Source organism: Nelumbo lutea, chromosome 5 (assembly GCF_056320005.1).
Source record: "Nelumbo lutea isolate HS-2025 chromosome 5, American lotus-T2T, whole genome shotgun sequence".
NCBI classification, from domain to species: domain Eukaryota; kingdom Viridiplantae; phylum Streptophyta; class Magnoliopsida; order Proteales; family Nelumbonaceae; genus Nelumbo; species Nelumbo lutea.
Genome location: NC_142688.1, coordinates 31,118,024 through 31,130,992, shown reverse-complemented (window position 1 = coordinate 31,130,992; position 12,969 = coordinate 31,118,024). Strand labels below are relative to the sequence as shown.

At 38.3% G+C, this 12,969-nt stretch overlaps 1 protein-coding gene across 1 annotated transcript; it reads left to right on the top strand.

The window, feature by feature from the left end:
* The first annotated feature begins 8,171 nt into the window (after window positions 1-8,171).
* Window positions 8,172-10,932, top strand: LOC148851430 (uncharacterized). The gene is made up of 2 exons (XM_088947527.1): window positions 8,172-8,661; window positions 10,523-10,932. Exons 1-2 carry the CDS (start codon window positions 8,404-8,406, stop codon window positions 10,871-10,873), a joined length of 609 nt encoding a protein of 202 aa, XP_088803653.1. The 5' UTR covers window positions 8,172-8,403; the 3' UTR covers window positions 10,874-10,932.
* Window positions 10,933-12,969: the final 2,037 nt, after the last annotated feature.

Below are 12,969 nucleotides of genomic sequence, written 5' to 3'. Positions count from 1 at the left end.
TTAATTATATTATTTTTATAAATAGTTATAATTAATACTTATATTAATTAATATAATTATATTATTATTATCAATAATTATAATTAATTATTATTAAAACAATGATTTCTGATAAAAATTAATTACTCATTATAATTACTTACTGATCATTAATTCCTTAATTATAACAATGATAATTATTACTTTGGAATGTTAATTAATTAATGATAATTAATAAGTATTTTAATAATGTTAATTATTAATTGGGATATAATCATTTTATGTTTACATTAATTCATATTATTTATTTTATAAATATATAATTAGTGTTACTTATTTATATTATTATTATTATTATTATTATTATTATTATTATTATTATTATTATTATTATTATTATTATTATTATTATTATTATTATTATTATTATTATTCTCCAATAAATATTTCATTTAGTGAAAGTTAAATTATAAACTTTCAATTATTCATTATTGTTAAACTAAAAGAACTGTAAAAGCAATTACTATTTCAAGAATTAACAAAAGATCATAATTATAACAAATTAATTACTTCTTAATAAAAATAATAAATAATAATAATAATAATTTAATATTACTTATTTCGAAACCAATACACACAAAATAAGAATATAATATTAGTAAATAATAGTAATAATAATATACTTATTATTATTACTGATTTTATAATTATTAATATATTATTAATCTATATTACTCAATAAAGACATGGAATAAAAAAATTTTCAAATTACCACTAATGAATGAACTAAAAATCTATGAGTATTCTAATTGACTTGAATTTGACACATCAACATGCCCAAAATTATAATTGCAACCTACATTTCCTATTTCTATTTCCCAATTCTCATAATTCAAACGTACCATTAGGTTATGTACATGTTTCCCTACCTTTTTCCTAAAGATAAATTCTAGCCAGTATACGTGCACCGTGGGGAGCATAGACTTAAAATCCATAACCATGATTGACCAAAATAAGTGTTGCCACCTAAAGATAAATTCCGCCTTCCCTTTGTCAAAAGAAGGCCTTCTTCAACCCAAAACCGCCTAGTCTTCCCTTCACGAGCAGCTATCAATAGGCTTTGAGCAATGGGGTCCATCTGGAGTCCTTCCTTGATGTGCTTAATGAGGTCCAGTTTGATTTGGCTTTTAGAGGGACTTTCACTTGTGGATAGTGTTGTAAACTCAGCCTTCCTGCTAAGTGCATCAACAACCCTGTTCATCGGCCCTGGCTTGTACTCTAGAGTCATGTCAAACTCCGCTAAGAAATCTTGCCATCGAGCTTGCTTAGGGCTCAACTTCTTCTGTGACTAAAAGTAACTAGTAGCTATGTTGTCAGTCTTGACCACGAACTTGGAGCCAAGCAGGTAGTGTCGCCATATGTGGAGGCAGTGGACGATGGTTGTCATCTCCCTCTCTTGCACAGTGTACCTCCTCTCTGTATCATTCAATTTATGGCTTTCAAAGGCGATGGGATGTCCTTCTTGCATCAAGACCCCACCAATGGCAAAGTCAAAAGCATCTGTGTGTAGCTCATACGGCTTGCTTGGATCAGGCAAGTTGAGAACAGGTTCTGCTGAGACAGCTCTCTTCAAATCATCAAAAGTTGTTTGGCAACAATCACTCCAGGTTCACATACTAGTCTTCTTCAGTAAGTTGGTGAGGGCAGTGGCTCGTGCTGAGAATCCAAAAATGAATCTTCAATAGTAGTTCACGAGGCCAAGGAAGGAGCGAAGTTCGGTGACCCTGGTGGGAGGTGCCCAATCTTGAATAGCCTTGACTTTAGCTAGATCCATGCTAATTGTGTCTACTCGAATTACATGGCCGAGAAATGCCACCTCTTTTATGGCAAAAGAACATTTCTCCGTCTTAACAAACAGGTTGTTGTCCCGCGAGACCTGAAAAACAGTATGGAAGTGATTAACATGTTCCTCCAAGGTTCTACTGTAAATTACAATATCATCAATATACACAACAACAAATTGGTCTAGGTAGGGATGAAATATTTTATTCATCAATGTACAAAAGGTGTCTAGAGCATTGGTGAGCCCAAAAGGCATGACAAGAAATTCAAAGGACCCATATCAGGTAACATAAGCTGTTTTGTGTTCATCTCCTTCGGCTATACGCACTTGATAATACCCCGACCTCAGGTCTAGCTTGGTGAAGTACTTGGCCCTGTTGAGCTGGTCAAAGAGGTCGGCCACCAAAGGTATGGGATAGTTGTTCTTGATGGTGAGACTGTTGAGAGCTCGGTAGTCAATACAGAGCCGAAGAGATCCATCATGCTTCTTTTGAAACAGGACTGGTGCTCCAAAAGGGACCTTAGAAGGCTGAATCAATCCAGCATCCAACAACTCATTCAATTGCTTTCGTAGCTCGGCCAGCTCAGGAGGAGACAAACTGTAAGGCGGGCATGCTGGTGGTTTGATTCCAGGCTCCAACTCAATCTTGTGATCAACTTCTCTCCTTGGGGGAAGCTTCTTCGGCAATGTGGGAGGCATGACATCCTGGAATTCTTCTAGTACCATTGTAATCGCTAGTGGGATATCCCTGGTTGGTGGGTCAGGCAGGTCGGAGTCCACCAATGTGGCTAGGTAAGTAGTCTCTCCTTTCCACACTCCATCCTTGAGTTGCAATGCTGAGAGCATCTTGGGGGTGGACGTGGTCTCTGGCACAACTGGAACCATGCAAGGAGTTTGATCTTCGAATATGCACACTGAGTTGAGGAAGGGCATGGGCACCGCCTTTACTTGAGTTAAGAAGTCCATACTGAGAACAACCTGAAAATCATCCATGGGCACGACTGAGAGGTCTATCATCCCTTCCCAGTCACCAAGTTGCAAGACCACCCCATGTGCTACACCTTGTATGGGTTTGGCATTAGAGTTTACAGCCTTCAACCATCCGACTTCCTTGGTAGGTGCAAGTTCTACTTGGGATGCCTCCTCCATAGAGATAAAATTGTGGGTAGCACCTGTATCCACCATGGCTCTTGTGGGCTTACCATTCAAGCGAATGTCTACATACATCAGTCCCTTCGGCTTGAACTTCGGTGCTCCTTGCGGGCTCACTTTCTTCTTCATTGCATTGAGTCTTTGTAGAGCCCCCATTATTGTCTCCTCTGGTTCCTTCTCCTCCTCGCTATGCTCATCATCACTAAGCTTTGCAAGCAAGGCATTGAGCTTCCCCCAATTAGGACAATCCTTAGTCCAATGTTTTCCCTCACAAATGAAGCATGGTGTCGGAGGTGTTCTCTTCACAAACTGGCCACCCATGTATCTAGAGTCCCCTTCAGGTCACCTGTAGAACTTAAAAGTGTTGGGTTTACTTGGCCCGGAGTCTCCCTTGGGCGTGTAGTAAGGTTTCCTATCACCTCCTGATCTTCCCCATGCCCTGATATGAGTTGGGTTTGGGGCCGTCTTTGCTTGGTCGCCTATTGTCTACCAGTTGTTCAGCAACAACCATGGCTGTGGCAAGGTCCTTCACACCTCGTCTCTGGAGTTCAAGCTCGGCCCATTGTTGTAAGCCGTCCATAAAGTTGAAGAACATGTCCTTGTCTGACATGTCTGTGATCTCGAGCAATAGTGCGGAGAACTCCTTCACGTACTCATGCAATGAGCCCGTGTGTTCTAGGTTCTTGAGCTTCCGACGGGCTTGGTACTCCACGTTCTCTGGATAGAACTGGCGCTTTATCTTGCTCTTGAACACGGACCAGGTATTAATGGAGCATAATCCTCGCTCCGCATCGGCACATCTCCTGCACCACCATAACATAGCAACATCAGTAAGATACATAACAACAATACACACCTTGGCTGCCTCCTCAACGAGCTCGGCGACGATGAATTATTGTTCCATTTTCCATAGGAAGTTGTCAAGCTCCTGGGCATCGTAGGCCCCTGCATATGAGGTAGGCTCGCGGACTTTGATCTTTGGAGGGGTTGAAGTAGCAGGTATGCTGGCTATACTGGCCATCAGCCTCTTCAGAAGGGTCACTTCGCCCTTCAAGTCTTCGAGCTGGATCTGTAGGCACTTCACCAGGTCTTCTAGTGGGTTGTCTGGCCTGTTGGAGCTGTCACCGGACTGGTCCTCCAATCTTTCCACGATCGTTGCTACGATCTCAAGGTTGAGTTGAATCTTGTCCACACGGTCACGAGTTTCACCAACCACTACTTCACAGCGCATGATGCGCTTGTCCATGGTCGCAAGCTTGTCAACTGACTTGTCACGCTTGTTATGCTTTGAGCTGACGCCTTTATCTTTGGGAGAGCTATCTCTAGGCTCATCCTCATCATAAACCCGTGAGATCCCTTCCTGGATCTCCTCTCGCATGTCACAATTCTTCATCGGGCTGGTGTTGTTGCGGGGCACGACAGGGACTCGTTGGGCTTGACAACCGCTAGTGTCAACGAGGCTCTGATACCAACTGTCACGGGGATAATCGACGGGGGCCCCGTGCAGCGCTCGATGGGATTGAGAAAGCCTACAAATGCAAGCAACAACACACAAAATGAAACAAGAGTGCACACAAATTAGACAAAAGGCAACTTGTATTGCATTAATCAGTAGTAAGCACAAGCACACAGTACAGTGTCGAGGGGATCTCGTGCTTAACCTTTACATGCTTATGAGTTCACTTGACTACCTACCTCCCCTCAAAGAGTACGTTAAGCTTTTGGGAGAGTGACAAAATGATACATCAAAATACTGAACATTCATACTACTATTTACATAATTTCCATTGGCATACCTCCATACAAAAAGAGTACAAAGACCCAACCCACGACACTTAGATGGCGTGCTGATGGCGCTGATGGAGGCTGAACCATCACAATGGGGCGTTATTCCCAACCCAAGAGGCAAGAGCAAGAGCTATCAAGCCTCGAACACATATATCATGTTATTCCTCGCCATCTCAGAAATGTGTTAAGGGAAGGTTTGGATGCAAATTCCTCTTTTTTGAGATGCATCTCATTTTGCTTTTTTATAGTCTTCGGGAATGTACTGAAATGGTATGGAGATGTGATTTTTTGTTGGGTTCAAACAAAGTGGGCTACGACTTTTTCTTATAATTTGCAGTAAAATTTTAAGGTGGGTGTTCCTCTATTTGGAATAAAATTTGGGGTTAAAAAATTCAGAGGTTCATCAAAAGAAGAACTTCTTCGTTGATCACTCATCATATTGTCTAATTCTTGTTAGGGATCCAATTCTGGTGCTCCATTTGAAGAATTTTGAAGTTTTTAACTACAACAAGTTGGGTCTCTCTAAAAAGTAGACAAATTTCTAACCCAATTTTGAAGTTTTTAACTACAGGCATACTATGGGGTGCAAGTTGGTCGGGCTGAATCAGGTTTAAGCTCAACATAGTCCCAACCCTAATAATTGGGCCTAAGACCAGATCCTAAGGTTAATCCTGATTTGTCTAACTCACACTGAAATCTGATGCACTTAGGTTAAGTTCGGGCTGGATTTAGACTGCTTAAGGGTTATGCTTAGGCTCAACCGGAAAATAAACAAGTCTGAACTTTTGGGCCAAGACCTAGCTGAAAAACCAAAAATTGAAGCCCATCCAATATAAAATTGCGGCTCGCCCAAATTGCACCGCTGAACCATACACTAGGAATATCTCCCCTTGTAAATTATCATTCATGATACTATAATGTTGCATAGAAGTTTTTTTTTTTATTATTATTTTTTTATTTTGGTCTTTTAGTATTATATAACACACATACACATACTTTTTAGGGAGCCTTGTTCTCCTACAAGTAGAAACACTAAGGATATGTAATCCAGCCGCACATCAGGAATATATCTCCTTTACATGTGTTAAATTCACATATGATCCCAACGTTACAATTGGATGCTCCTGCTTTCATAGTATTTGCAAAGCTTGAGCCCCCCTTGTAAAGATGATTGTATCTCTTGCAACTAAAATCTCTCCACACATTCTGCAAACATAGGCATCCAATCACACATTAGGAACAAATTTGATGTGTTGGCATGGGAGATATTCCCAATCTGTGGTTGGATGCCATGTTCAAAGAGCTTATTCATGGATGAGGACAAAGGAGGGTGGTGCACTGTAAGGCATCGACTAGGAATAATGAATGTTGTAGCGGATATGATAACAAATGCTCTTCTTTGTTTGCATTCTTTTCTTTTATTTTAGACATCTACTAAATAATATTGTGCTTAAACAATTAAAATTAAGGTAAATGTCTTGAACTACCCCCTAAGTTTTAGGAAATTGATCAACTCTACCCCTATTGTTTAGAATTTGCCTTAAAGTATCCCTAAGTTTTTTGACAATGATTAAATCCTCCCTTGTTGTTAGCGTTCCATCACAATCTGTTCACATATGATACCACGTGATATAAAGAATTCTTTTAAAACTCAGTGTTACCCTTTTACGGTCAATTTTATTATCCTCCATTATTCTTCAAATTTTTAAAATAAAACTCAACATCGACCTTATGGATAAAAACATGGCCTTCAACCTTTACTCGGTTGAAGGTCAAGAACACAAAAGGGAACTTTTCCATCGTTTCATGTGATATTGAAGTATATGGGCATGGAACTAGTAACAGCTAAGATGGCATCCTTAAAATCTAGTTTTTGAGTGGGAGGCGATCTATTCACCTGTTCATATTAAGGTATTTGTAGCAATAGAAAAAGGAAAACTTTGCCAATGGACAAGGTGTTATTGTCAAATCAAGACCAACAAGGTATTATTCAAATGTTTCATTTAAAAAATTAAAGAAGAATGATGGGTAATATAATCTTTTTCATCTTTTTGTTACCAAATGCTATGGTAGGGGAAGATTTACTCAATTATCAAAAATCTTGGCGGTACTTCAAGGCAATTTCTAAATAATAAGAATGAATAAATCAATTTCCTAAAACTTAGGAATAGTTTAAGAGATTTACCTTTAAAAATTACTAAAATAGGATCTTCCACCAACAAAAATGGTCCAACACCTTACCAACATGATCTGCTACTACACATGTCACCACAAGATTGGAATCCATCATAAAAGTGAGACTTGTCATATATGAGATCTGACTCAAAATGACCAACATGAACTAGCTAGGTAGAGATTGATCTCATAGAGTAGTCAGATTAGAAAAGAGATTTGGACAATTTGGGCAGGCAGAACTATACTTTATGGTTCCTTAGGCACCTCCTATATGGTTAGGAAGCAGTTTTCAGTCCAAAGGCACTACCAAATTTGAGTGTTTCTTTAATTAATCATTTAATCTATAGCCAAACTTAGAAGAAAAACAACTTAAAATGCTTTCACTGGCCAAACATGTCCACTACAAACAAATACTAATGCTTCTAACCGTAAACAGAAAATATGATATTCCCTGCCGTGCTTATTACTCATTCTCTTGAGATTTAAGAGAAGGTATATTAAGTTCTCTCCAGACTCCAATTGACAGCTGGCCAATTTATAAACAGATACTCAACAGGCAATCCCACCTGTATATAGGGGTGTCAATTGGACTGGATTTGGTCCAATCCAATGTGAGTCTATTACAAATGGACCTGGTCCAATCCAGTCCAATGAATATTTTGGACCATTTTGGACTGGTCCAGAGACTGTTCAATCTGTTTAAATTCTTGTTAATTTAGATCGGTTTCAACTCAAACCTGGTCCATTGACACCTATGTTCTAACCTTTTATCAATGGATTAGATATTGGCTCAATCCAATATAAATTTATTATGGATGGACCAGGTCCAATCCAATATGTCATACTGGTCCGTCCAAATTCAATGTCTTATTGGTCCATCCAATCCGTCCATATGGATTTTAATTTGGACAGAGTCCAACCCAAAACCGGTCCATTAACACCCCTACCTGTATCTACCACGTGGCAAATCCTATAGCTGATCCATACCGTCAATCAGATAGGACCTTAACCTTCTAAACCTTACCTCCATAAATGTATTATCCGTCCAGATTCCATGATTAAAACATAATTATTATTTGATCTATTTCCTTGCCTTGCATTCGCGTCATACGTGTCCTGCAAATGGGTGACTTTTTTATTTATTTCATCTTTTTATTTTATCAATTATTTATATCTCATCAAAAGTTGGACGGTGACAAGATATATAATACTCTGTCTTCCGTAACTCCAAGCCGTTAGATGTGGGATCAACGGTTCCAGGCATCGTTCATGTTAGGTCATTATTCCTCATAATAGTCGGCTGTCGTTATTACTTCATTTGACCTTTCTGAGTTTCGAGTACCCATCTACTTTTCTCTCCCAAATTCCGTTCTCTCCAGTCTTCTTCTTCTTCTTCTTCTTCTTCTTCTTCTTCTGTGAGTTGCTCCGATATGTTTGATTGTCTTCCTCTCTGCGAGTAGGCCGACATGTTCCGTCTAAGCGACAATCTCGTCCTGGAATCTAATGGCTTCCCCTGGCTAGTCTGGCTACATCTCTTGGTAATGTTTCTCCTCATCGTTTTGCTTTCTTATTTGGGCGTCCTTGCTTTCGATGTTCCGGCCAACGGGGCGGCGCCGAGGCTGGTGCCGGTGAGCGACCTATTCACAAGTAAAGATTATCAGACGGAGGAGCCAGTCAAGAACAATATTAGCTGTGCCGCGACGAATCGCTTTGATGATAACAAGGTGCGCTTGCTTATTTTCTTCATCTTTCTTTCCTTGAACCTTGCCAGGAAATAATTCACCAGTAACCATTAACCAATGCATGTAATTGGGGGGAATTTTTTCCAACTATTTAGATCTTTTCTCAGCACCAGTATCCATTCAAAGAGATGGTTTTTTTTTTTTGTTTTTTTTTATTCATGAGATGAGGCTGTACACAACGGGAGTAGTTCATCCCCATCCCCTTAACCCCCAACCCTGGTGGCAGCGGGATTTGATCTCAGGTCTCTGTTACAGCCTACAACGAGCCAGATATTCTACCAACTAAGCCACCCTCAGTTGGCAGGAAAAATGTTGGTGGCCAACCCAGCCGTCCATGAAACGCGTAAATTGACTGCCTTGTTAATTAATTGCTTCAGGTTAAGCAAAGCTTCCAAACGATAACGTGGAAAAAATTTGCCACGTGGCAAGCTTCGTTAGAAAAAGAGGTTTGTAGGCCACCACATACGAGTTGCCACTCACGGGGCTGGCTGGCTCTGGTGGAAGCCTTCAAGCAAGCTTTGAAATGCCTTCAACTTGAAGCATACTCATAATCAAATTAAAACCCTTCATTAGCTTAACAATCAATTTTAATGGCAAACCCGTCTGCAATTCTGCAGCCGGAAACTTCTATGAAGATAGAGCGGGTTGATTCCATGTGAAAATATTCGGTCAGATTTGTTTTATAAATTAACAAATTCACTATTTCAGGGTTAGTGGACAAGCAACTTTTCTGCAATTACACAGACAAGATAAAAATGGTGTGGGAGACGGTTAATTAATTGGATCCGAGACTAATCATCCTTGATGGGTTACAGTCGCAGATGTCTATTATTCAAGGAGTCGTGTATATTTTCGTAGTAGAACCCTGAAACTCAATGAGAATCCAAGCTGTTAATGAGTAAAGCAAGGGGATTTCATATCCAGGTGTTGGGCTGGCTCTGGCTGGGACATTCTAAGCCATACATACAATGAGGTTTGTTTGTGTATTAACCAGGGGAAAGCATGTTCTGAGTTACAAGTTGAAAATTGAAAGCGATGTTGAGATATAAAGTGGTGGTCCTGGTGGAGCTGGGATTCTGGGATTCATGGAAGCATAGATTAGAGAGAGAGAGAGAGATATAACTTCATAGGATTCCTACCCTAGACTCTATTAGTCCTTCAACCATCGGCTTCACTTCAGAAGTTCAGATGTTCATGCGACTATAATGAGTTCCACTCGTGAGTCGTGACTCGTCTATACTTCAACTCGTGAGTCGTGACACTGGACCAATCACAATATATGGGTCCCATCACATCAGGCTGATTAGGCCCAAGCCCGGATCCACCGCTTCCTTGGCTGTGTATCGAATGGCCCTGATGGGGCCCATATTGGCATGTCTGATTGGCATAGACCGTTCGACCTTTACGATCAAAGAAACAATAAGGAATGCAAACGTGCAGCTCGTCATCTTTTGTGTGCAACAGCCTTTTTCTCAGGAGTCACAGGTTATTGGACCAAAATAGATAAAAAAAGAAACCCCATGAATCGTATAAAGTTTTGTTTGCACAGAAACTTTTAGTTGTCTCTATTCTGACCGATATCTGTATCAACCGACAAAGCTACAATCAACCTTTCTTTCTCCCTACTTTTGTCCTTTTAGCGAATGGGAAAAGCATTTTAAATACAAGGTACAAGGCTTGGTCTTGGTGAAAATGTAAAATCTTTTTCTTTGCATGGTTTTGTGGCAAATCAGTCCTCTCTAAGGTTGTGTCTGGTTTGATGATTTGATTGCTATCTAATGTTCTGCCTTCCTTTAATTTTGTTGATGTATGACAAATAATGTTATGAGTTCTACCACTGCAGTTGAGGGAAGACCAAACAAGTACTAAAGGCGGAATCGTAAGCACAAGAAGTATAAGAACAGAAAGACAAGAAGCAGAGATACAGGAAGCGGAGGATAGTTTAACCAAGAAAGTAGCACAGAGGACAATAGCTCAATGTTCTTATGGCCCATGCTATTACCTACAACAAGCAGCAAAGGTTTTCCTCAAGTGCCTCGGTCTTGACTCTACCTCTCAGGGTTCTTCATCAGCAGAGCTAGAGTCAAAACATGATGTTAGACATGAAGATACTGTACCCAACTCCATTGGGCCAATGCCAGAAGCCAAACCCAGTAAGCCTGCAGAAGGCGCCCATGTTCCAATATCAAGATAGTAGCTAACCTTGTAATTTGTTAATTTTCTCAAATGAGTTATTGTGTGTTTATTAATAAATTTTTCTACCTTATCTATACGTATAATATCGTTAAAACCGAGGTCCGAGGAAGGATGAGAGAAATGTGGAAGAATAGTCAGTTACCTTTCTCCCTTCTTTATATGGGTCCCACTATGTATGTAGGGCCAGGCGTGTTGGTTCTGGGCAATGCAAAGACATGTGGAGGCCTAATCCACGGGTGACCTCAGGCCCAACCTTGGCCCAACTTGCAATCTCAGACACATGGTGTTTCATCTTTCATGTCCAAGTTCAATGAGCACACCAAACATATAATTATGAAGGTTTCTTTCCTCTTCATCGGAACTTTCAAAAGGAGAAGTTGATGTTGACGACGCCTTTAGTGCACCTAATTAACCGATTTTCCTTTTGGGACACTTCTGGTCGTGGTTAAGCTCATCAAAAAAGAAGGTTTTATAGTTTTATGGACGATAACAAAGCCACGATAGACGCTAAAGATAATGGCTCAGTTTGGAAAGAGTACAAATGCAAATTTGTACTGCGCAAATACATATAAAATAATACAAAATATAAGGTTTTGCATTCTACAAATTTGTATTTGTACTCCTTCCAAACTAGGCTCAGTTTGGAAAAAGTGCAAATAGAAATATAAATATGTCCAAAGCTTTTGCACCAACTAAATTTGTATTTTCACTTTTCCCAAAAACAGCATTAATTTATGTATTCACTAAAAATATAATCCTTTAATTTTCATAATAATTTGGCTTTAAAAAATCATAATAATTTTGTACAATTTGATGTGATTCAAATTAGGGAGAATGACTGATCAGCCCAGCTCGGAATTCTTAAACCCACTGTACAGGGGGGATGAATCCTGATCGTGGATTGATGCCAAATCCACAGGCAGGATGCATTTTATAGGGAGGGGGCTACTAGTAGACTATGGGGGGCTGTAATTTCAGAATTCTGCATTGGGCTGCAGTGTACTTCTCCCTTCAAATTAAGTTAGATTCAGAATTACATTTCACGTATCTGTTGAATATAAAATCAAATTTGGATATCCAGAATTTTTATCAGATTGTATTCGGATATACTCGCCTCTAATTCAATATGATCCATTTGTAGCCCTAATTTCTATGTACCCAAACCCCAGTCTCCACTCTCAAGGATCCAACTTATAAATAAATGATTATGCTTTGCTTTTGCCTTAACCATGGTTTAAAACATAGAGAGTTGTTTGTTTTGTTTTAATGGGTGAGTGCTACACAGAAGGGTCCCATACAACTAGTCATTGACTTTCCTGTTGGCACTTTGGTACTCTCGAGAGTTTCTATTTGATCAAAACTCAGTTTTATTATTACTAGTAAGTGTGTACATGCTTTGCATGTAATAATTGTAGATGATAATGATAATGTTAGTAATAATATATCCAATTTTTTTTTATAAATTTTATGTATTTTTTATTTTTTTTATTATTAATTAGATGTAGATATCAAAATTCAAGTATGATTACATAAACATCTCATCCAAAAGAATTGAATGAGCCAATGACGTGAACAATAGTAATTCAATTTATAATTTAAACATTATAATTAAATAGGAGCTATATTAAAAAATGATTATTTTAACCAAAATAGAGTTTCACAATCTTATTCATATTTATAATAGTAGTGTAAATATAGAATTATAGATGTATTTAATTTTTTCTTTAATTTGTTTTTCTATTTTTGTGTGTAAAAATAATTATGATATGTCACACTTACCTTTTGTTTAATATGATAAATATATGATATTTTAAATGTGCCTTAATGTTTTTTTTGCAAAATTTATATATATATATATATATATATATATATATATATATATATATATATATATATATTATTTATTTATGACATTAAAGGATAACACAATTAACCCAAAAGTTGAACTATTTATTATTAATTTTTATATTTTATTTTTGGTTAGTTCTAAATTATGTATTTTATTTTCATTATCAATAAAAATAATTCTTGTTTATCACACTTATTTTTTTTAATTTGATTAATAAAAATATCATAAATGTGTTTTTTCTCTAT